The sequence below is a fragment of the Ailuropoda melanoleuca genome, chromosome 5 (assembly GCF_002007445.2).
Source record: "Ailuropoda melanoleuca isolate Jingjing chromosome 5, ASM200744v2, whole genome shotgun sequence".
In the NCBI taxonomy this organism is placed as follows: Eukaryota; Metazoa; Chordata; class Mammalia; order Carnivora; family Ursidae; genus Ailuropoda; species Ailuropoda melanoleuca.
In genome coordinates, this window is record NC_048222.1 from 88,383,077 (window position 1) to 88,406,258 (window position 23,182).

The 23,182-nt window shown below is 35.0% G+C and overlaps 1 protein-coding gene across 8 annotated transcripts in view; it reads left to right on the forward strand.

Moving 5' to 3' along the window:
* Positions 1 to 23,182, forward strand: part of NEK1 (NIMA related kinase 1) — a 229,862-nt gene that overhangs the window by 143,765 nt on the left and 62,915 nt on the right. For all 8 annotated transcript variants that reach the window (XM_019798524.2, XM_019798525.2, XM_034661388.1 and 5 more), the window contains 4 exons: positions 468 to 599; positions 2,704 to 2,769; positions 2,841 to 3,069; positions 15,491 to 15,643. In XM_019798524.2, coding sequence (XP_019654083.1) covers positions 468 to 599; positions 2,704 to 2,769; positions 2,841 to 3,069; positions 15,491 to 15,643 — 580 coding nt within the window. The remainder of the gene's footprint in view (positions 1 to 467; positions 600 to 2,703; positions 2,770 to 2,840; positions 3,070 to 15,490; positions 15,644 to 23,182) is intronic.

Below are 23,182 nucleotides of genomic sequence, written 5' to 3' on the forward strand. Positions count from 1 at the left end.
GCACCTTCCATTTCTTACATTCTTCCATTATGTTGACATTTTTATAATGAGCGTTCTTATGTTGGGTGATTGATGTTCAAACTTTAAGAAGATTGTACCAAACTTTTAGAATTTGCATAAGCATTTCTTTTTTGAAGTATAAAATTAGTAAGTAAAATATTTTTTCCCATCAAATGTTATAATGAATTAAAATTAAAGTGAAGGGACTGATGTCTTAATCTTTTACAAGTCAGGATTTTTTAAAGGTTATTTTATGAAACATTGTTAATGCAATGGAAAGGAGTTGTTTAGTAGTACATGAGACATGATTATGTTTACATCTGAGGCCAGAGATGTTTCTCACTCTTCTGATCTTTCCTCAGACCTAGCACATTGTCTTGCACAATAAAAATTGAGAAATGAAAAAACTGTTTTTATCTCTTCATACAACTATAAATTTGCAAATGTATTTAAATTCTGTATTATAGTTGGTGGCCAAAGGAGTAAAGAATTCTGATATGTCTCCACCTTTGGGACAACATGAAGCAGGTGGCTCTCCATTGAAGCAACAGATGAGATCTGTTATTTCTGTGACTTCAGCTTTAAAAGAAGTGGGTATGGTAAGTTACTTAAAATTTGGAACTCCTCAAAGTGAAAGTTTATTAAAACGATTAAATTTAATGAAATTACATTAATTCCTAATGTATTAAATTTTTCTAGGGAAAGTAAAATAACTTCTTAATATTTTTATGTATGGTTTACTGTGAGTATTGGAGCCTCACTGCTCATAGGTTTATATCTAGGACCACCTAATACATAAAAATAGATATAACTGATTGTCTCTCATTTATACTTTAAAAGAATATTGAGCAAATGAAATATATACAGAAATGCACTAAAATAATGCAACAAACATTTTTATACCCCAGCCCTCACAATTAACAAAGGTTCCTTTTTTTTTTTTTTTAACAAAGTTTCATTTTTTTATTTAAATAATGTCTCTTTGGTACTTAAATTAATTAACTTTAGGAGTAAAGTCCAAGACATGTTTACATTTATTTTTAAATTTTTGTCATAACAAATTTCGGAAGATTTAATATAATTACACTTAATCCACCATTATTTATTTTACCTTCTACTTACAAATCTCTGTCATGCTATATGAATACTGGAACAAAGAATTGTGGGCGTTAAAAAGTTTAAACTTAGAAGTATGTGTCAGGTGTTCATCTAAAACGTGAAAATTCTGTTCTGGGATTAAAGGAAATGGGCTCACGATACAGAATTTCAGCCTAGAATTTAACACACAGAAGGGAAAAAGTCTACTGAATTATATAACACATTAACTTGATTTTCTCTTGTCTTTTTAATTAATGTCTCTGCCTTTTAATTGCTGAGTTTCATTATGTTTTTGCAGACAACACTGATGTTACTGATAACACCAATTTTTTTATAGCCTTTGTGTTTATCTTGAAAATAAGACTCAGTAGGAAAATACGAGTTTCTTGGTCACTGTCAAGAACTTCATGTATGAAACTATTGTTCTTCAAGTAGGTTTAGTCTCCTTTTCTTTCTGATAACGATTGTGCGTGTGCTGCATTGTTCACTTCAACTTTAGATACCACTGTGTGGTTTCCTTCCTGGTACCCAGTCTCACATCTCAACTAGCTGTTCATCTCTCTGGTTGTAGCGACTGCTAATTCCTGACTACTTTATTGGGTAAAATGCTCTTTGTCTCATTTACGTGTATTACTTTAAACTGACCACTATACTCTTTTGTATTTTCCTCAAATATTACAAAATTTGAGGTAATCTATATAATGAAATGGTTTTTCTTTATGTATTGTCTTGGTAAATACTACTTGCTTGAAACTTTGAAAAATGCTCTTCCTTACTTTGCATCTTTCAGATACTTTTGCTTCCATAGCTTTCATAACTAATTTCTTCTTTTCATGTGTTTAAAAATTCTCGGTCTAGATCACTATGATTGTACTAATCAAAAGACAGACTTTATATTATTGTTGGTATAAAGGACTCAGAACTTATTTTTATTCTCTTTGCTTATGGAGAGAAGCCAATTCTCAATTATGTTTGGTAGTATGGCTTAATAGGAATATATATATGAAACATAAAGACAGCTTCAAAGTAACACAGCCTAGCCTGAATTACTTTATCCACCAAAACTCCCTAGCTTTAATTAAGAGAGTATATGAATAATCAGTTGGTTAGGTGTCTAACTCTTGATTTCAGCTCAGGTCATGATCTCAGGGTGGTAAGATTGAGCCCTCCATTGGTCTCTGTGCTGGGTGTGGAGCCTGCTTAAGATTCTCTCTCTCCCTCTTCCCCTCCCTTGCGTGCATGCACACACTGTCTCTCTCAAAAAAATGGGGGGGGGGTTATATGAGTTAATTTTCTTTTCATTTCTACCATTGACCTAAAATTAGCAAAAACCAGATGCCAGAAAGGAGGAGGACATAGTTAAATATGTGATCAGTAATCTAAAAATAAATAATTGAGAATTGGCCCTTCTACTATTAAGTCTATCAATTATATGTAACTATTTCTCATTTCTGATAATGAAGGAAGCTATGTTAACATTTTACAGGGATAAAAAAATTCACAAGGAGCAATTTAATGAAAAACAAAAAGTAACAAAAATACGAAAGTTTTTAAGGTAGACATTTAAAATAACATTTCTTACTCTGTAACTCTCTGTATTTATAGGACAGAAGTTTAACTGATACCCAGGAAACCTCAGAAGACATTCAGAAGACTAACAATGCTATTTCAGTAAGTACAGTTTTCAAACTCTGTCAATCATTTTACTTGTATACATGTTAAAATATAACACTTTATTTCAGAGTAAGCGAGAAATACTACGTAGATTAAATCAAAATCTTAAAGCTCAAGAAGATGAAAAAGGAAAGCAATGTCACTCTGATACGAGTGAGATAGTTGTTAATGAAGATGCCAAAGAGCGTGAAAAAGAAAAATCTGTTTCATCTGATCGCAAGAAATGGGAGGCAGGAGGTCAACTTGTGATTCCTTTGGATGAGTTAACATTGGACACATCCTTCTCTGCAACTGAAAGTATGTATAAAATGTTAATATTCTGTGTTGGTCTAACACACATGTAAACTTGTAGACTGGGTACTTGGAAAGAAAGAACACTTACAGGGATTGAGAGAGGCTGGAAAAATTTCTTTGTATGTAAAAAATGGAGAAAACTATTCAACCTAAAGAATAGCAAGGATTTTTATTACAAAAGTGTGTGGTGTGAGAGAGGGAACTAATGATATATATTTAAATTATATTACTTTAGCTCTTTCTATCAATTGTATTACTCTGATCTGTTACCAGGAATAATTCGTGATGAGAACCAAAGTAGCAAACTTTGATAGAATCTCAGAAAGGTCCCTTAGGTATGTAGCCAGGGGTATGGAATAGATCTCACTTAATGATTTATTTATTCAGCAATAATTATTGAGCATTCTTGCATTATCCAGTGCACCCGAGGGAGATACAATTATGAATAAAAACACGTGCTTTTGTGGAGCTTACATTCTGAAAGGACAAGTCTGATTGTCAACCAACTAAATATAGTTTCAAGTAATTTTTTTAATGGACTATCTTCGTAGAATTCTTCCTTACATTGGAGAAAAGCTCAAAGACGCTAACCTGTGGTGTCTTTTATTTTGTTTACTTATTCAGCAGTTCTTTTTGAATCCCATTAAATGCCACACATTCCTCAGCAATGAAGATACAGAAATGGTTAAGACATAGTCCCTCCCCTTAAGGAGCTTAGGGCCTGGTGGGAAGGGAGACAAGTATAGAGGCAATTGTAATTGAAAAGGAATATACTAGAAATTATCATAAGCTACTGTAAGAATATCTGTTAGGACATAAATCAGTCTTGGGGAAGCCAAGGAAATGATTTCTTAAAAAAGGGATGAACCAAGAAGTAAGTAGTTAACTAAACCAAAAACCAAGCCAAGTGTTTTAGGCATAGAATAACCAGGACCCAGGTGAGAGAGTGTGTAAAATTCAGGGAACTTGGTATAATTCAGCATGGAGGGCTAAAATTCAGAAGTCAAGACAAAGAATGGCAAGTAAGCCTTCAAAGAGGTAAGCAGGACCATATTGTGAAGGGTACTATACACTGGCTCTCTCAAACAGTATGAACTTACTCTAAGTGCGGAGAACAGTCTTTGAAAACAAGGGTTAGCAAATGTTTTCTGTGAATGCCAGACAGTAATTATTTTAGGCTTTCCAGGCCTTAAGGACTCTGTTGGAACTTCTCTACTCTGTCACTATAGTTTAAAAGTAGCAATAGATGATATGCAAATGTATTAGCATGGTGGTGTTTCCAGTAAAATTTTACTTAGGGTTACTGAAATTTGAATTTCTTAAAATTTTCTTTAATATCTTCTATTTTCTCAGACTTTTCTGTTTTTCATTGCTGTAAAGACTATTCATGATTGTTTCCTGGAAAATTTTTGTAATAACTTTTAAAATTTTTGTTAGATAATTCCAGTATCTGTATTATATTTGTGTTGGTTATTAATCAGTAGCCATCTCCCATGAGATCATCTGTCTTCTCTCATTAGAGTTGTACTGCATGTTTTGGGTTCCCTATCATGTAGCACAGATTTTATGCATGAAAAGTGGTCATTAATTACATAAACATGATGATAAACACAACTGATATTGTGAGACCTCTCAGGTGATGGGGCTGTAAATGATTTAGAGCACCTCTGAGGCAATAAACTATCACCAGTGTGACAGAATGGAATGGAGGGCAAAGGTAGAGAGATGCAAGTAAATTTTAATATAAGATGAAAAAATTCCTGCCATGTTTTCTTTAAAAGTAGGAAGAAAAGTCATATGCAGACCAGAAACACAAGAATTGGGTAATTTTGAATGATCAGATAGGCCTATCTCAGACAATATATGAGGACATTTGAGACACCTTATTACCTTATTAAAAGCACTTTTATATGGAAAATTAGCATGAGACCAATACTGTTATATGAACAATACTTCATCTCATGAGGTCAAAAATCATGTTTAATGTAAGTATGCAATATATTTATGTGGTAAGTTTTTATATGGTATAAACAATGCATAAAATTTCTCTCCATCTCAACATATACTCCATTTCCATCCTTGTTACCAGGTAGCCACTGCTATAGTTTATTTTTTATCCCTCTGAGCTCCTTCCTGTGTGTGTGTGTGTGTGTGTATAAATAAATACACATATTTTATACCTTCATGTTACATTATATGTTATATATCATTTATTGTATTTATTTTACATATAAGTATATTTTATAAATCTTTTTATATCACTACATTAAAAAATTCCCTTTATCTCTTTTATAGCTATGTAATAGTCCATTGTATGATCATGCATGATTTACTTTTCTCAATATTTTTTTTTATTATGTTCAGTTAGCCAGCATATAGTACATCATTAGTTTTTTATGTAGTTTTCAACGATTCATTAGTTGTGTATAACACCAGTGCTTATCCCAACACGTGCCCTCCTTAATACCCATCACCCGGTTACCCCATCTTCCCACCCCCCTCCCTTCTGTAACCCCCAGTTTAGTTCCCAGAGTCCAGAGTCTCTCATGGTTTGTCTCCCTCTCTGATTTCTTCCCATTCAGTTTTCCCTCCCTTCCCCTGTGGTCTTCCGCACTATTCCTTATGTTCCACATATGAGTGAAACCATATGATAATTGTCTTTCTCTGCTTGACTTATTTCACTTAGCATAATACCCTCCAGTTCCATCCATGTCAATGCAAATGGTGGATATTCATCCTTTCTGATGGCTGTTTCTCAGCATTTTATTATGAAAGATTTCAAACATGGCAAAATTGAAGTAATTTCACAGTGCACACCATATACTCTCCATTGAGAGTATACCAGTAATATTTTACAGTGCTTGCTTGATCATATATCTGTCTACCCTTCTATCCAACAATTAGTGAATCTTATTTTTTCATGCAGTTTAAAATTCATTGCAGATATCGGTATACCTTATCCTAAGTACTTCATAGCATACGTATCATTAAATAGAATTCAATATTTGTTTAGAAGTTTTTTTTAATACTAAATTCACATATAATGAAATGCAAGTATTTTAAAAGTACATTTGCTGAGTTTTTTTTGTTTTTTTTTTTTTTAGAGAGGGAGTGCATGCGCACGCGAGCGGTGAGAAAGGGCAGAAAGGGAGGGAGAGAGAGAGAATCTCAAACAGGCTCCTTACCCAGCACAGAGCCCAACGCAGGGCTTGATCTCACGACCCTGACAATGACCTGAGCCAAAATCAAGAGTCAGACACTTAGCCAACTGAACCACCCAGGCGCCCCCATTTGCTGAGTTTTAACACATGCCTACACCTAGGTAACCCAGACTCCTATCAAGATATAGAACATAACCATCTTCCCCATCAAAAAGTTTCATGCCTCTTCCCAGTCAGTTTCTGCTTCTAGCCTCCCAGAGGGGACTTTTTTCTTAATTTTTTCTATCTTAGATTAACTTTCTCTGTTCTAGATTTCATTTAAACAGAATAACAGTTTGTATTCTTTTGTGTTTAGCTTAACTCAGCATAATGCTTTTTGAGATTCATCTGCATTGTGATTATCAATAGTTTGTTCCTTTCAAAAAAATTATTTAAAATTTACTTTGTTATTGATAAAGTCGCTTCTTTTTTTGCTGTTAGTTATATCTTTATCCGTTCCCCTCTCCCTTTTAGTTTGTTTGTATCTATATATTTAAAGTAGTTTTCTTATAGTAAGCATATTGTTGGGTTTGCTTTTTTTTTTTTTTTAAAGATTTAATTTATTTATTTGACAGAGATAGAGACAGCCAGCGAGAGAAGGAACACAAGTAGGGGGAGTGGGAGAGGAAGAAGCAGGCTCACAGCCGAGGAGCCTGATGTGGGACTCGATCCCATAACGCTGAGATCACGCCCTGAGCCGAAGGCAGACGCTTAACCACTGTGCCACCCAGGCGCCCCTGGGTTTGCTTTTTTAATCCACTCTTATCTTTAACTTGGTTGTTGAGACTTTATTTTTAATGTGATTGTTAATATGGTTGGATCTAAAAACGCCATTTCGCTATTTGTTTTTTGTTTGTCTTATCCATCTTTGTTTCCTTTGCCCTTTTGTTTTCTTTCTTTTGGATTGAGTATTTTTATGATTCCGTTTTATCTCAGTTATTGGCTTATTAACTGCAGTTTATTGATCTGTTATTTTAGTGTTTGCTTTAGAGTTCATAGCACACATCTTTAACTTACCACATAGTCTATCTTCCAGCAATTGGTTACATTTCACATGTAGTATAAGAACCTTTCGATAGTATACTTAGATTTGTTTCTTCCCAGTCATTGTGCTGTTGTTTTTGTTTGTTTTAACTTATGCTACAAACCCTACAATACATTATGATCATTTCTCCTTCAAGGAGTTTTAAATAATAAGAGAAAAAGCCTTCTGTATCTACCCATGTAGTTACTGTTTCCAGTGGTCTTCATAATACTTGCGTAAATCAGATTTCCTTCTAGTATTATTTTTCTTCTGCCTGAAGAACTTTCTTGAACATTTCTTGTAATGTAGTCCTGCTGGTGAGGAGTTCTTTCAGCTTTTGTAAGTCTGTAAAAGTCTTTATTTTGCCCTCCTTTTGCAAAGCTGTTTTTTCTGGGTATGGAATTCTAACTTGATATTTTTTTCTTTTAGTACTTTAATGATATTGTACCAATGTCTTCTAGTTTGCATTTATTGTGAGGAGAATCTTCTGTCATTCTTATTGTTATTCCTCTGTATGTAACATGTCTTATCTCTTCTGGATGTTTTTAGATTTTTCCCCTAAGCTAGTAAATTTCATTATGATTTGCCTTGGTGTAATTTTCTTCATATTTCTTTTGCTTGGGTTTTGTTGAACTTCTTGGAATTGTGGGTAGTTTTCATCAAATTTGGATAACTTTTTGCTATTTTTTTTCCAGCTTTTTTTTTGTCTTCCTTTCTAGAATTTGTATGGATCTTGTTAATGTTTTCTTTTCTCTAATTATCAATTCTTTCTCTAGCTTATTGAACATATAGAATTCAGTTATAATGATTGTTATAAATGCTCTGTCTACTAATTAAATCATCCATCATTTTTAGAAGATACTAATTGATTTTTTCCCCTCTTTATTAAAGGTTGAATTCTTTTGCTTCTGTGAATGCTTGGTCATTTTTTGTTTGGAAGCCAAACCATGAATTTTACCTAAATGGGTGGCTGTGTATTTTTGTATTCCTATAAATATTCTTGATTTTTGTTCTGGGACACAGTTCAGTTACTTGTAAATAGCTTGACCCTTTTAGGTCTTGCTTTTAAGCTTTGTTAGGTGAGGGTCACCGACTCTTGGTTTCAGCTCAGGTCATGATCTCAGAGTCCTGGGATTGGGCCCCTGTTGGGCTCCATGCTCAGTGTGGAGTCGGCTTGAGATTCTCTCTCTCTCACTTTCTCTTTTTCTGCCTCTCCTGCTCATGCTGTCTCTCTCTCTAAAATAAGTAAATAAAATCTTTAAAAAAAAAAGGCTTTGTTAGGTGGAACCAGAGCAATTTCTGTAGCTAATCTATCCCCTTTTACTGAATCTAAAACCTCTTTGAGTAATCTGCCTAATGACTTGTGAATCATAAGACGTTTTTTTTTTTTTTCCGGCTGGTAAGAAGAGGAACTATTTTTTACCTACGTTGCTTGAACTCCAAGTATTATTCCCTCTACTCCATTTGGGTCTTTTCCCTACAGTACAGTAATTTCCCTTTTGTGTGATCATCAGTATTTAGCTTAAGACTCCAAGAAGGTTCTGAGTTCTCTTTGTGTAGCTTTCTACTCTTCCATATTCTGTCCTGCCAACGTTAGCTACTTTTGCCTGCTAGACTTCCAATTTCTGTCACCTCATCTCAGAGAAACCATCAACTCCACCTGGTTTTCCCTCCCTGCATCAAAGGGAACTAAGTTAATATCATTTCATATGGACATTTAGTTCTCCAGTTTTTTGTTTTTTGTTTTTTTTTAAAGATTTTATTTGTTTATTTGACAGAGATAGAGACAGCCAGCGAGAGAGGGAACAGAAGCAGGGGGAGTGGGAGAGGAAGAAGCAGGCTCATAGCAGAGGAGCCTGATGTGGGGCTCGATCCCAGAACGCCGGGATCACGCCCTGAGCTGAAGGCAGACGCTTAACCCGCTGTGCCACCCAGGCGCCCCTAGTTCTCCAGTTTTATTTGTTAAAAAGACTTCCCATTCCCCACTATATTGTTTTGACACCTCTGTCAAGTACCACATGCCCGTAAGTTATGGGTCTATTTCTGGGTTTTCTACTTTTCAACTTGCCTTTTAAAAATTGATTCCCTCCTGGGAATCATTTTTGCTTGATAAAAGTGAATATCACCTGCTAATTTGCAGATACTTAACTTTCAAGGAACTAGTACATTACAAATTTGAATCAACATTTTGTATTTAGTTACCATTAAAATTTTATATGACTTACATATGCTGTAATATGTGAGATTGCACCTTGTCTGTTACTGCTAGGTACTTAAAGCTTTGTGTATTATTCCAAAAGGCTCTAAAGACTCAAGTTACAATAGATAATTTCCCATTTTTTGCTCTGCTAAATTTTATTTTAAAAGTTCCCCCAGAATTATTGCCAAAAAGGCAGTGTCATTTGCCTACTTATGATATGTAAGCTAAACTGAAACAAATTTTTTTAGAAATATTCTTCTCTACTTTTAAACCATGTGGACATTTATTTTACAACTTGTTTTCTATTTTCTTTAATTAAATTTATAGAAACAAAATATTAATTTATATTTTCTTCTCTTTCGTACACCCCAAATTATTGCTTAATAGTCTTAGTTTTCAAAAATTTGCTCCAATCAAAATTTTACCGAAGTATAATTTGTTTTTTCTATTTTTCTATTCCTTGAAACTATAATTCATAAATATTTTATTTTTTATTGAAGCATAGTTAACATGCAATATTATATTACTTTTAGGCGTACAACATAGTGATTCAATATTTATGTAAATAACAAAGTAACCAAGATATAGCTAGCTATCATCTGTCACCATACAAAGTTGTTACCTATAATTGACTTTATTTTCTATGCTGTACATTGTATCCCCTTCTTCTACTTATTTTTTAAGTAAAAGTTTGTACCTTTTAACCTCCACCCCTATTTCCTCTATCCTCCCTACCCCCTCCCTTCTGGCAACCACCCGATTATTCTTCATATCCATGAGTCTGTTTCTGTTTTGTTTTATTCATTTGTTTAGTTTTTTGGATTCCACATATAAGTGAAATAATACATATTTTTCTCTCTCTGACATTTCATTTAGCATATGGACCCTCAGTGTCCATCCATGTTGCCACAAATGGCAAGATTTCCTTCTTTTTTATGGCTGAGTAATTTCCTGTGTGTGTGTATGTGTGTGTGTGTGTGTGTGTAGTTGACCCTGAACAATGCAGGGGTTAGAGGCACTGACTACTCCTGTGTGGTCAGAAATCTCCGTATTACTTTTAACTCCACAAACATTTAACTACTATTAGCCTACTGTTGACTGGAAGCATTACTAATAGCATAAATAGTTGATTAACACATATTTTGTGTTTATATTATTATATGATATTATATGATATATTCTTACAATATAGTAAGCTAGTGAAAAGCGAATGTTATTAAGAAAATCATAAGGAACAGAAAATATACTTACGGTACTGTGCTACATTTATTGAAAAAGGTCCACATATAAGTGGATCCAAGGCTGTTTAAACCTGTATTGTTCAAGGTTCAGTTGTATACCACATCCTCTTTACCCATTCATCTATTGATGGACACTTATTTTGGCTATTGTAAATCATGCTGCAGTGAACATAAGGGTACATGTTACTGAATCTGGGCTTTGTTTGTTCTTTGTAGTTCCTTTAGGTGTAAAATGAGATTGTTTGAGATTTTTCTTGTTTCTTGAGATGGGGTTGCATCACTATAAACTGATCTCTTAGAATTGCTTTTGCTGTGTCCCATACATTTTGGAGCATTGTATTTTCATTGTCATATGTCTCCAGATATTTTTTTATTTCCTCTTTGATTTCTTCATTGACTCATTGATTTTGTTTAGCCTTCACATGTTTGTGTTTTATAGTTTTCTTCTTCAACAAAAATGAAACAAAACAATTTTCTTCTGCTTGATTTGTAGTTTCATACTGTTGTGTTTGGAAAAGGTGCTTGATATGATTTCAGTTTTCTTAAATTAATTGAGATTTGTTTTATGGCTTTTGTATGATCCATCCTGGAGAATGTTCCATGTGCACTTGAAAAGAATATGTATTCTGCTGTTTTAGAATGGAATGTTTTGTATATATCTATTAAATCCGTCTGGTCTATTGTGTTTTTTAAGGCCCGTGTTTCCTTATTGATTTTCTATCAGATGATCTATTCATTGATGAAAGTAGAATATTAAAGTCCCCTACTATTATTGTATTATCATCACTTTGTCTCTTTATGTTTATTAATATTTGCTTTATGTATTTAGGTGCCCCTATGTTGGATGCATTGATATTTATAGATGTTCTATCCTCTTGTTTGATGTATGTAATCATTATGTAATGCCCTTCATTGCCACTTGTTACAGTCTTTCTTTTAAAATCTATTTTTGCTGCTATAAATATTGCTATCTCAGCTTCCGTTATGGTTTCCATTTGCATGGAATATCTTTTTCCATCCCTTCACTTCACTTGTCCGTGTGTGTCTTTAGGTTTAAAGTGAGTTTCTTGTAGGCAGCATGTATATGGGCCTTCTTTTTTTATCCATTCAACCACCCTATGTCTTTTGTTTGAAGCATTTAGTTTATTTACATTAAAAATAGTTATTGATAGATATGTACTTATTGCCATTTACTTGATTGTTTTCTATAGTTTGTGGTTCTTCTCTGTTACCATTTTCTTCTTTTGCTCTCTTTCCTTGTGATTTGGTGACTTCTCTTAGTGTTATGTTTGTATTCCTATTCTCTTTATTTTTTCTGTACCTATTATAGGTATTTGGTTTATCATTACCATGAGGTTCATATATAACATCCTATATATCTAGCAGTCTGTTTTAAGTTGAAGGTTCAAGCACATTCTCAAAGCACTGCATTTTTATCTCGTTCCCCAACATTTTGTTTTTGATGTCATGTTTTACCATCTTACTGTTTTGTGTATCTTTTGACTAATGATTGTAGGTCTAGATGATTTTAATATTCTTGTCTTTTAACCTTCATATTAGATATGAGGGTGGTTGATCCATGACCTTTGTTTTATGTTTACCTTTACTAGTAAGATTTTTTCTTTCATAATTTTCTCATTTCTAGTTATAGCCTTTTCTTTTTTGTTTAATGAAACCCTTTCAACATTTCTTGGAAGGCCAGTTTGGTATTGATGAACTCCGTTAGCTTTTGCTTGTCTGGGAAACTGTATCTCCCTTCTGCTCTGAGTGATAACTTTGCCAGGTAGAGTATTCTTGTTTATAAGTGTTTTTCCTTTTAGTTCTCTGAGTATATCATGTTACTTTCTTCTGGCCTGTAAAGTTTCTGCTGAAAAATTAGTTGTTTTTCTCTTGCTGCTTTTAAGATTCTCTCTTTATCTTTAGTTGCTGATACTTTGATTGTAATATGTTTTAGTGTAGGTCTTTTTGGGTTCATCTATTTGGGACTCTGCTTACTGGACCTTGATGTATATTACCTTGGCCAGGTTAGGGAAGTTTTCAGCCATTATTTCTTCAAATAGGTTTTCTGTTCCTTTCTCTCTTTTCCTTCTGGGACCCTATAATGCTAATGTTAATATACTTGGTGCTGTCCCAAAGGTCCCTTAAACTATTCTCATTTTTTAAAAAATTCTTTTTTTCTCATTGCTAGTCTGATTGGGTAATTTCCACTAGCCTGCTTTCCAGATAATTGATCCTTTCTTCTGTATCATCTAATCTGCTGTTGATTCCCTCTAGTGTATTTTTTATTTCAGTTATTGTATTCTTTAGCTCTGATTTAGTTCTTTTTTATATTTTCTGTCTCTTTGTTGAAATTCTTAGCCTGTTCTTTTCTTCTGAGTTCAGTAAGCATCTTTATGACCATTACTTTGAACTCTTTATCTGGTAGATTGCTTATCTCCATTTTGTTTAGTTCTTTTTCTAAGGTTTTGTCTTGTTCTTTCATTTGGAACATATTTCTCTGTCTCCTTTTTTTGCCTCTCTGTGTTTCTGTGTGTTAGGTAGATAAGTTATCTCTAGGTTTTGAAGGAGTGGCTTTATGCAGAAGGGGCCTCGTAGCACAAACCCCCATGGTCACCTGAGCCAGATTCCCATGAGTGTTCCCTATGGGGGACTGCCTGTACCCTCCTGTTGTGGCTGGGTCAAGATTATTGCAGATTCACTGGTTTATGCAGCTGTCTGTGAGATCTGACTTTCACTACTGCATATATACTGGTGAGTGGGGCTGGCCCTCAGTGTGGCTTGTTGTGAGATCTGGCTGCAACTGTTCTAGGTGTTATAGTATGCAGAACTGGCCCGCCAAATTGGATTCACTTAGGAGGGGTTCCGGTGCTGGCTGAGGGTGCCCTCCAGGAGTGATGGGACATGGAATTGCTTTGGAGGAGCTCCTGACCAGCCTAGGCTACTTAAAGGGTATGCTAGGGAAGGGACTCTGGGCCTGGGTGGATAGGTTGGTGATGCCAATACACAGGAGAAAACCAGGGTAGAGCTAGTGGTGCTAGCACAGTAGGTGGAGAGTGTCAGAAATGGCACACACCAGGGGAACCTGGGTAACTCAGTAGGTTGAGTGTCCAACTCTTGTTTTTGGCTCAAGTCATGATCTTGGGGTTGTAGAATCACGCCCTGCATTGGGCTCTGCACTCAGTGCTGAGTCTGCTTGGGATACTCCTTTTCCCTCTGCCCCAATCCCCCGCTCACACCCTCTAAATGAATGAATGAATAAATAAATTATAAATAACTATCTTTAAAGGAAAAAAAAAGAAAGCAGAAAGAAATGGCAGCCACCAGTGCTGGGTCAGCTAGGTAGAAGGAGGATAATAAAAATTGTACACACCAGCACTTCCATCTCTGGAGAACTTTCCAGCAGATCCCTGCCCCTCTGGCACATACTTCAAGTTAGTCGATATCTTTCACTTGTAACCCAGGTAGTTTTCTAACTGCTGCGGTGTGCTGGGACTTGGAGTCAGTGACATTGTGCTTATGCTCTTTAAGAGTAGAGTTGCTGTTCCCTACTGCTCTTTGGCTCTCCCAGACATAAGCAAGCCCAGTTGGTCTTCAGAGCCAACGTTATGGGTTCTTGTCTTTCTGGTGCAGGTCCCCTGGGCTGTGGAACCTTATGTGGGTCTCAGACCCCTCAGTCCTCAGGGAGGGCCTCTGTAGTTGTGCTATCACTCACTTGTGGGTCACTGTGCCAGGGATGTGGGCCCTGCCTAAATTGTGTCTCCACCCTTGTATCATCTCTATGTGGCTTTTTCTTTATATTTTTAGTTCTAATGATCTATTCTGCTAGTCTTCAGTTCGTTCTCAGAGATAGTTGTTCTACATATAGTTGCAGATTTTGGTGTGTACATAAGAAGAGTCAGGTTCTCAAGGCGCCTGGGTGGCTCAGTCGTTCAAGCGTCTGCCTTCAGCTCAGGTCATGATCCCAGGGTCCTGGGATCAAGCCCCACGTTGGGCTCGCTGCTCAGAGGGGAATCTGCTTCTCTCTCTCTCCTCCCTGCTTGTGCTATCTCTGTCTCTCTCTCTAAAATAAATAAATAAAATCTTAAAAAAAAAAAGAGGAGTTCTTGATCTTCCTTCTCTGCCATCTTGATCATGCCCCCCCAATATTATTTTAAAGATTTTATTCATTTATTTTGGGGGGTGCAGAAGGAGAAGGAGAGAAACCCAAGCAACTTGGTACTGAGCCCAGAGCTAACACAGGGCTTGATCTCATGACCCTGAGCCGAAATCCAGAGTCAGTTGCTTAACCCACTGTGCCCCCCCATAAGTATTTTAAAAGGCAGTTATAGACTATATTTTTACTAGTAATATTAGTAATATCATTCATCATTCGTTCTTCCTATCATTTTCTGAAAGTCTTTTATTTTAAAAAAATTTTTTTTAAGATTTATTTATTTGAGAGAGAAAGAGAGAGCAAGCAGGGGGAGGGGCATTGAGAGAGGGAGAGAAGCAACTCCCCACTGAGCACAGAGCCTGACCCGGGCTCAGTCTCATGACCCCAAGATCATGACCTGAGCCAAAATCAAGAGTCAGATGTTTAAACAACTGAGTCATCAGGTGCCCCTGAAAGTCTTTTAAAGCATCATCAGCATATGTTGTTTGTGATAGGACCTTTCTTTCTTGTGATGTGTTCAATTGGATAGATCTTAAATGTGCTTTTTAATACAGTAATAGTATTATGTTCTATCAGTGAAATTTATTTTTTGTGTCTTTTTTATAGAACATACAGTGGGAGAGGTTATTAAATTAGATCCTGGTGGCTCTCCAAGAAAAGTCTGGGGGAGAAGCCCTACAGATTCAGTTCTAAAGATACTGGGAGAAGCTGAACTACAACTTCAGACAGAACTATTGGAAAACACAACCGTTAGAAGTGGTAAGCAGAAACAAATTGTTTTTCTAAACTAGAAGTAATGTTTTTAAAATTCAAATTTTATTTTTTAAGATATGTTTAAGTGAATTAGTTATAATAGATTATCTTTTTGTCATAACAATTTTCTAGTTAGGTGGAAAATAGTTGTATTTTCTGAGGAGTTGTCTCAAAATTGTAGTCTTGAATTTTGGCCTAACATAACCTGGATGGGATCTTAAAAGAAAAGGAAAAGGAAAAGTGTTTAGGGTAAGCCAGAAAAGTAGAACAGTCAAAACATCATTTTACATGAAGAAAGATATAGTAGCAATGCATGTGGATTCTGGAATTAGGTTGAATAAAGATATCTATAGTAGTTATGACAGACATTATCCAAGGATTGGGGAGGATGAATTGTCAGGCAGGGGAAAACATTTATATTCCATGCGTATTGTGGGTCTTGGTTTTACAGCTATGCATATAAAGAGTGTCCATGTATAAAACAGGTGTTTTCAAATTTAAACCTTATTTGAATGAGAGGCTGATACGGTTTTTATTTTTTCAGAATTTGTGTCTAGACATGAATGTATGTCACTCCTGTGTTCTCTCTCTCAATCTATCTCTTTTTTTTTTCCTGTCTCTCTTTAACTGTCTCTGTCAACTCTGTGCATACTTTTATCCTTGCCTTTTTCATGCAGTATTATTACTTATTTGTTTTCATTTGTGTCTGTCTTCTGAGAGCAAGGATGATCTTTTTACTCTTTATAGCTTACTGCCTAACGCAGTTGTAGAACAGATAATTAGTGTTCCATAAATAGTTGGTAAAATGAAGTTAAAAAAAGTAAGACAAGTCATAAATTACTTCTCAGTTCTGTTTCTCTGAAGGTGGATTATTTGAATATGGAGAATATCGAATATAGAGAATTATTCGAATTAGAGTGATGCTCACATTTGAAACTGACAAAAAAATAATAACACAGGAGGTAAGGTTATTCACAGTGTGTATAAATAAATTAGCCAGATACTAATAAGCCAGTGAGATAAAACTATACAAGCTATTAAAGTGTAAAAAGTAGGTTGCTATTTTTTTTAATAAGGGTGAATCTACTAGCTAGTAATCAGTTTGCGTTTTCTTAAAAAAAAAGCAATTTGAAGAGAGTTGTGTGTATAATTATTTGTTTGAAAAAAGGGTAAGTACACAAAATGTGTGTATTTGTAATTAGGTGTTTGGGAATTGTGGTTGTATGCTAGACACTGATCAAAAACAAAAATACTAGTAACTTAATATTCTTATATCTTAGTCTGATCCTATTGTCAAAATGCCCTAGGCTTTATTCAGGGAAAAAAATGCCTCTGGGCTAAAATATTTTAAAAAATAGTGATAAAAAATTGAAATTATTTTGTAATCTAAAAGTCCTTTATGTGTTTATCCTCATTAGAACTACTTTAAAAACATCAGATTCTGATTCCTTTTATGTAAATCGTTATTGCTTAAATGTATATAATTTAGTATATAATAATACTTAGGCAATGTGAAAGCAGGTCTTCTCCATTTCAAATAATTCATCTTCAGAGAATTGGAACTGAGAAGTAATTTATGATTTGTCTTACTTTTTTTAACTTCAATTTACCAACTATTTATGGAACATTAATTAGCTGTTCCTACTATTATGTGTTAAGCAGTAAAGCTACAAAGAGTAAAAAGATCATCCTTGCTCTCAGAGGACAGACACAAATGAAAACAAATAAATGATGTTATTGCGTGAAAAGGGCAAGAATAAAAGTATGCACAGTTAAGAGGTAGTGTAGAGATGTTTAAGTAACTAACTTTATCTTGGATAGTTAAAGACTTCTTAGAGTTGTCATCTGCCCCCTTTAATTTTTCCCTAGCTGTATTTACTTAGAATATGCTCTGTGCTGGGATTTTAACACAAAGAAGTCACAGTTTCTTACCACTAGGAAATCACATGTGGTAAAATCTATGTTGGAAGTGTTCTGTGTGTAATGGTATGGAGCCACAGATTAGGAGGCTTTATGTTGTCAGTAATGTATAGTTTCATCAAGGGCGATAAGGCCCTTTGGGTCTGAGAAAGCCAGAGAGAGAGCAAGTGATCTCGAGCTAAGCCAAAAATAAAAAAAGAGCTCATTGGGTAAATAACGGAGAGAATAAAGTTCCAGGCGATACACAGTCCCAGTATATGCAAACACAGAAAGGGTTTATTTAGTATGTATGTGGGAGCAACTTCATGCTGTGGAAGGAGAATGGGCTTTGGTCCAGTTCTGGTTCAATCACTTGCCCAACAAACATGGGCAAGCTCCTCTGTCTTTGACATTCAGTTTCTCCATGTGTAGAATGGAAACACTGTTATTAAGGATTGTTTTGTGGATTTAATGAGGAACATAAAGGACCTGCAATGTTCTCTAGTCTTCCAATCTTTATGCCAGTTTCTCATCAATTTGATTAAGTCCTTTTTGTAATGGAAAGGCTCATGTGAACAATACAACTAAAGATTTTTCATGTTTATAGCAGTTTGTCTTAAGACTTTATTATTTTTCTTAAAAAAAAAAGATTTATTTATTGATTATTTGAAAGAGAGTGCGTGGTGGGGAGGGAGAGAGAGAATCTTAAGCAGCCCCTCCCCTGAACACTGACCGCCCCCCCCGCCACCCCATGCAGAGTTCATTCTCATGACCCTGAGATCATGACCAGAGCCAAAATCAAGAGTTGGATGCCCAAACAATTGAGCTACCCAGGTGCCCCTTAAGACTTTATTCTTGAAGGTCAGTTTGGCTGAATGTAAATCCTTGGCTTATATTTCCATTCCTTGAATGTATTATATAAAACTCCATTGTATTCTGGCATAAAGCATAGCTATCAGAAAATCTGATGACAATCTTATTTTCTTTTTGCTTGGATATTCACAGGATATCTTTATTTTTCCTTAAAGGTTTCAAAAATATTTTTTCTAATAGTTTTAAAAAATATTTTTTTCTAGTAGGTGCTGTGGTGTTTTTTTTTTCTAATAGTTACTTTTGTTTTAGAGTAATTTGGGGTTCATAGCAATATTGAATAGAAAGTACAGTTACAGTTTCAGTATATCCCCTCCTCTGACATATGCACAGCCTTCCCAGCCATCCATAATCCCTTCTCCAGAGTGGTGCATTTGTTAAAATTAATGAACCAACATTGACACATTATGATCATCCCAAATCCATAGTAGACATTAAAGTACACTCTTGGTGTTAACTTTTCATGGATTTTAACAAATATATAATGATACATATCTACCATTATAATATCATACAAAACAGTTTACTACCCTAAAAAATCCCTGTGTTCTACCTGTTTATTCCTCCCTCCTCTCAAACTCCTAGCAACCACTGATCTTTATACTATCTCATTAATTTTGCCTTTTCTAGAATGTCATGGTTGGAATCATACAATATGCAGCTTCTTCAGACTGGCTTCTTTAGTTAGTAATATGCATTTACATTTCCTTCATGTCTCTTTTCATCACATGATACCTCATTTCTTTTTAGTACCGAATAATATTACGTTGTAGGGATATACCACAGTTTGTTTATATAGGATATTCAGTAGTTTATTCACCTATTAAAAGACATCTTGATTGATCCCACGTTTTGGCAATTATGAATAAAACTGCTTTAAACATCTGTGTGCGGGTTTTTGTTTAGACATAAGATTTCACTTCATTTGAGTAAATACCAAGCAACATGAATGCTGGGTCATGTGGTAACAGTATATTTAGTTTTGTAATAAACTGCCAAGCTGTCTTCCAAAGTGGCTTGCCTTTTTGCATTCCCATCAGAAATGAATGAGAGTTCCTGTTAACTCCACACCCCTACCACCATTTGGTGTTGTCAGGGGTTTGGATTTTAGCCGTTGTATTAGATGTGCAGTGGTATCACATTGTTGTTTTAATTTGCAATTCCCAAATGGCATATGACGTAGAGCATTTTTTTCATATGCCTATTTGCCATCTATATTTGTCTTTGGTGAGGCATCTATTCAGATCTTTAGTCCATTTTTAAATTGGGTTGTTCAGGTTTAATTGTTGAGTTTTAAGAGTTCTTTGTATATCTTGGTTAACAGTGCTTTAAGTCTTTATGTCTTTTACAGATATTTTCTTCCAGTCTGTGGCTTGTCTTCTCATTTTCTTGACTGTGTCTTTCATAAAGCAGAAGTTTTAAATTTTAGTGAAGTCCAGCTTATTAATTATCTCTTAGATGTATCGTGCCTTTGGTAGTGTATCTAAAAAGCCATTGCCAAACTCAAGGTCATCTGGATTTTCTTCTATGTTATCTTCTAGGGGTTTTATAATTTTGTGTTTTACATCTGTGTTTGATTTTGAGTTCATTTTTGTGAATGGTCTGTGTCTAGGTACATTTTTATGGAAGGGAGGGCTGGGTTGTCCAGATGTTCCAGTACCATTTATTGTTGAGAATATCTTTTCTCTACTGAATTGCCTTTGCTTTTTTGTTAAAGATCAGTTGTTTGTATTTATATGGGTCTATTTCTTTTCTTTTTTTTTTTTTTAAGATTTTATTTATTTATTTGACAGAGAGAGAGACAGCCAGCAAGAGAGGGAACACAAGCAGGGGGAGTGGGAGAGGAAGACACAGGCTCCCTGCTCAGAGCAGGGAGCCTGGTGCGGGGCTCGATCCCAGGACCTGCGGATCACGCCCTGAGCCAAAGGCAGACACGTAATGACTGAGCCACCCAGGAGCCACTATATGGGTCTGTTTGTGAGCTATGTTCTGTTTCACTGATCTGTTTTAGATTGTTGCATTATATTGTATAGGTGGTTGCATTAACCTTTTTATACATCTTCCTGTGTGTTAACCATTTTTATTACTATGACATAATAAATTTATCTCTAGTAACATTACTTCTTTTAAAGTCTACTTTAGGGGCACCTGGGTGGTTCAGTCGTTAAGTGTCTGCCTTCGGCTCAGGGCGTGATCCCAGCATTCTGGGATCGAGCCCCGCATCAGGCTCCTCCGCTATGAGCCTTGCTTCTTCCTCTCCCACTCCCCCTGTGTGTTCCCTCTCTGCTGGCTGTCCCTGTCAAATAAATAAATAAAATCTTTAAAAAAAAAAAAGTCTACTTTATCTCATGTTATGTAGCTACAGCATTTTTTTGGTTAATGTTTGCTTGTTATACTTTTTCTGTCTCTTCTTTTAATTTCTCTGATTCCTTATGTCTGTATGTTTCTCTCATCTCAAATCCAGCCTGACATCTTTGTCTTTTCATCTGAGTGTTTAATTTATTCATGCATTAATATAATTTCTGATACGGTTTGCTCTTTGTGCACAGTCTTGCTATGTGTTTTTATCTGTCCCATCTGTACTTTGTTTCTTTATTCTTGTGTTTCATTTTTTTCCCTCTCTTTGAAATAATGAAGCATTTCATTTTTCTCTTCTATTTGTTTTAATTATACATTTTTCATTTACTCTTTTGTTGTGATCCTAGAAATTACAAATTGTATCCTTAATTCTACCATAATGCTTGTTCAGATCTACCTGAATTTAGTATTTATATTGCTTCTCAAACCATGTATGAGCCTTTTAACAATATTACGCTATCCCCTCTAACCCTTTTCCTTATTACATACTTTACTATCATGTATATTATAAAGCTCATAAGGCAGTATGCTAAGCAATCAATATTCATTTACATTTACTCACATTTTATTCTTTACAATGTTCTTTATTCCTTCCTGAGATTACATACTTCTATTTGATAACCTTTTTCCTTTAAACTGCCTTTAGTATTTCCTGTAGAGCTGATCTGCCCGTATAAATTCTCTCAGCTTTTGTTTGTCTGAAAAGATCTTTATTTCACCTCTAGCTTTAAGGAATATTTTCAGTGTACTAAATGCTAAGTAGGTAGAGTTTTTTAAGGGGGGGGGGTTGTATTTGCTTTATTTCATCTTGTTCTTTGTGCTTTAAGGTGTCATTACATTTTCTTCTGGCATCCATAATTATATGTCATTTGTGTGTCTTACTTTTGTTCCTTTGAAAGCAATATGTTTTTCTTCAAGCTTTTTAAATAGTATTTCTTTGATTTTCAACAATTTTACCGTGATATGTGTAGATGTATTTTCCTTTGTCTTTAACCTGCTTTGGGTTTTTTCAGCTTCTTAAACCTAAAGGTTGATAATGTTTTTTTCAATTTAGGGAAGATTACATTCTTAGATCTTTCTATATTACTTCTTCCCAATTGTTTCTTTTTCTTTTGGATTCTAGTTACACATATATTAGACCATTGAATTTATCATGTTATGCTCTTTTCTGCTTTTTTAATATTTTCTTCCTTTTTGCTTCAGTATGAATACAGGCATACCTCTGAGACATTGTGGATTCAGTTCCAGATCACTATAGTAAAGCAAATATCACAATAAAGCAAGTCAAATGAATTTTTTGGTTTCCTAGTGCATATAGAAGTTATGTTTACACTATACCATAGTCTATTAAGTGTATAATAGCATTCTATCTAAAAAAGTAATATGCATATCTTAATTTAAAAGTACTTTATTGCTGAAAAATACTAACCATCATCTGAGCTTTCAGCGAGTCATCATCACTGATCACAGATCACCATAACAATATAATAATAATGAAAAATTGAAATACTGCTATTACCAAAGTGCTGCAGAGGCAAAAAGTGAGCAAATGCTATTGGAAAAGTGGCACTGATAGACTTGATTAATGCAGGGTTGCCGTCAGCCTTTCATTTCTAAAAAACATAATTACCTGTAAAATGCAGTAAAACAAGGTATGCCGGCATTTCTATTGATTTGTCATTTCACTAACTCCGTCTTCTGTGGTCTCTAACCTTCTGCTATCTCCAAATGAATCCAGTGAGTTAATAATATCAGATATTGCATTTTTCAATGCGAGAATGTCCATTTAATACTCTTTTATAGATTTCAGTTCTCTCTTGAAAATGCCCATAGATTTATCCCTTTGGCCCATCTCTTCCTCTTTTTTCTTTCTTTTCTTTTTTTTTTTTTTAAAGATTTTATATTATTTATTTATTCGACAGAGAGGGAGACAGCCAGCGAGAGAGGGAACACAAGCAGAGGGAGTGGGAGAGGAAGAAGCAGGCTCCCAGTGGAGGAGCCTGATGTGGGGCTCCATCCCAGGACCCTGGGATCACGCCCTGAGCCAAAGGCAGACGCTTAACGACTGAGACACCCATGCGCCCCTCTTCCTCTTTTTTCTTGGATATATTGATCAAAGTTATTTTAAAGTGCCTGATAAATTTAATATCTGAGGTATCTATATGTGTTTCTATTATTATCTGTTTCTGTTGTCTCTGTTTTTCTTGGTTTTCAGTCATTTTTTTCCTATTTTTTTTTTACACACCATGCTTATGACGTAAGTCAGTAAACTTCTATAAATTGTGAGATTATAGCTATTCTAGACTTTGTGAGCCCACATTGTCCATATTCTTCTTTTAAAATTTTTCTACAGGTGCGCCTGAGTGGTTTCAGCTCAGGTCATGATCTTGTGGTCGGGGGATCAAACCCCATTTTGTG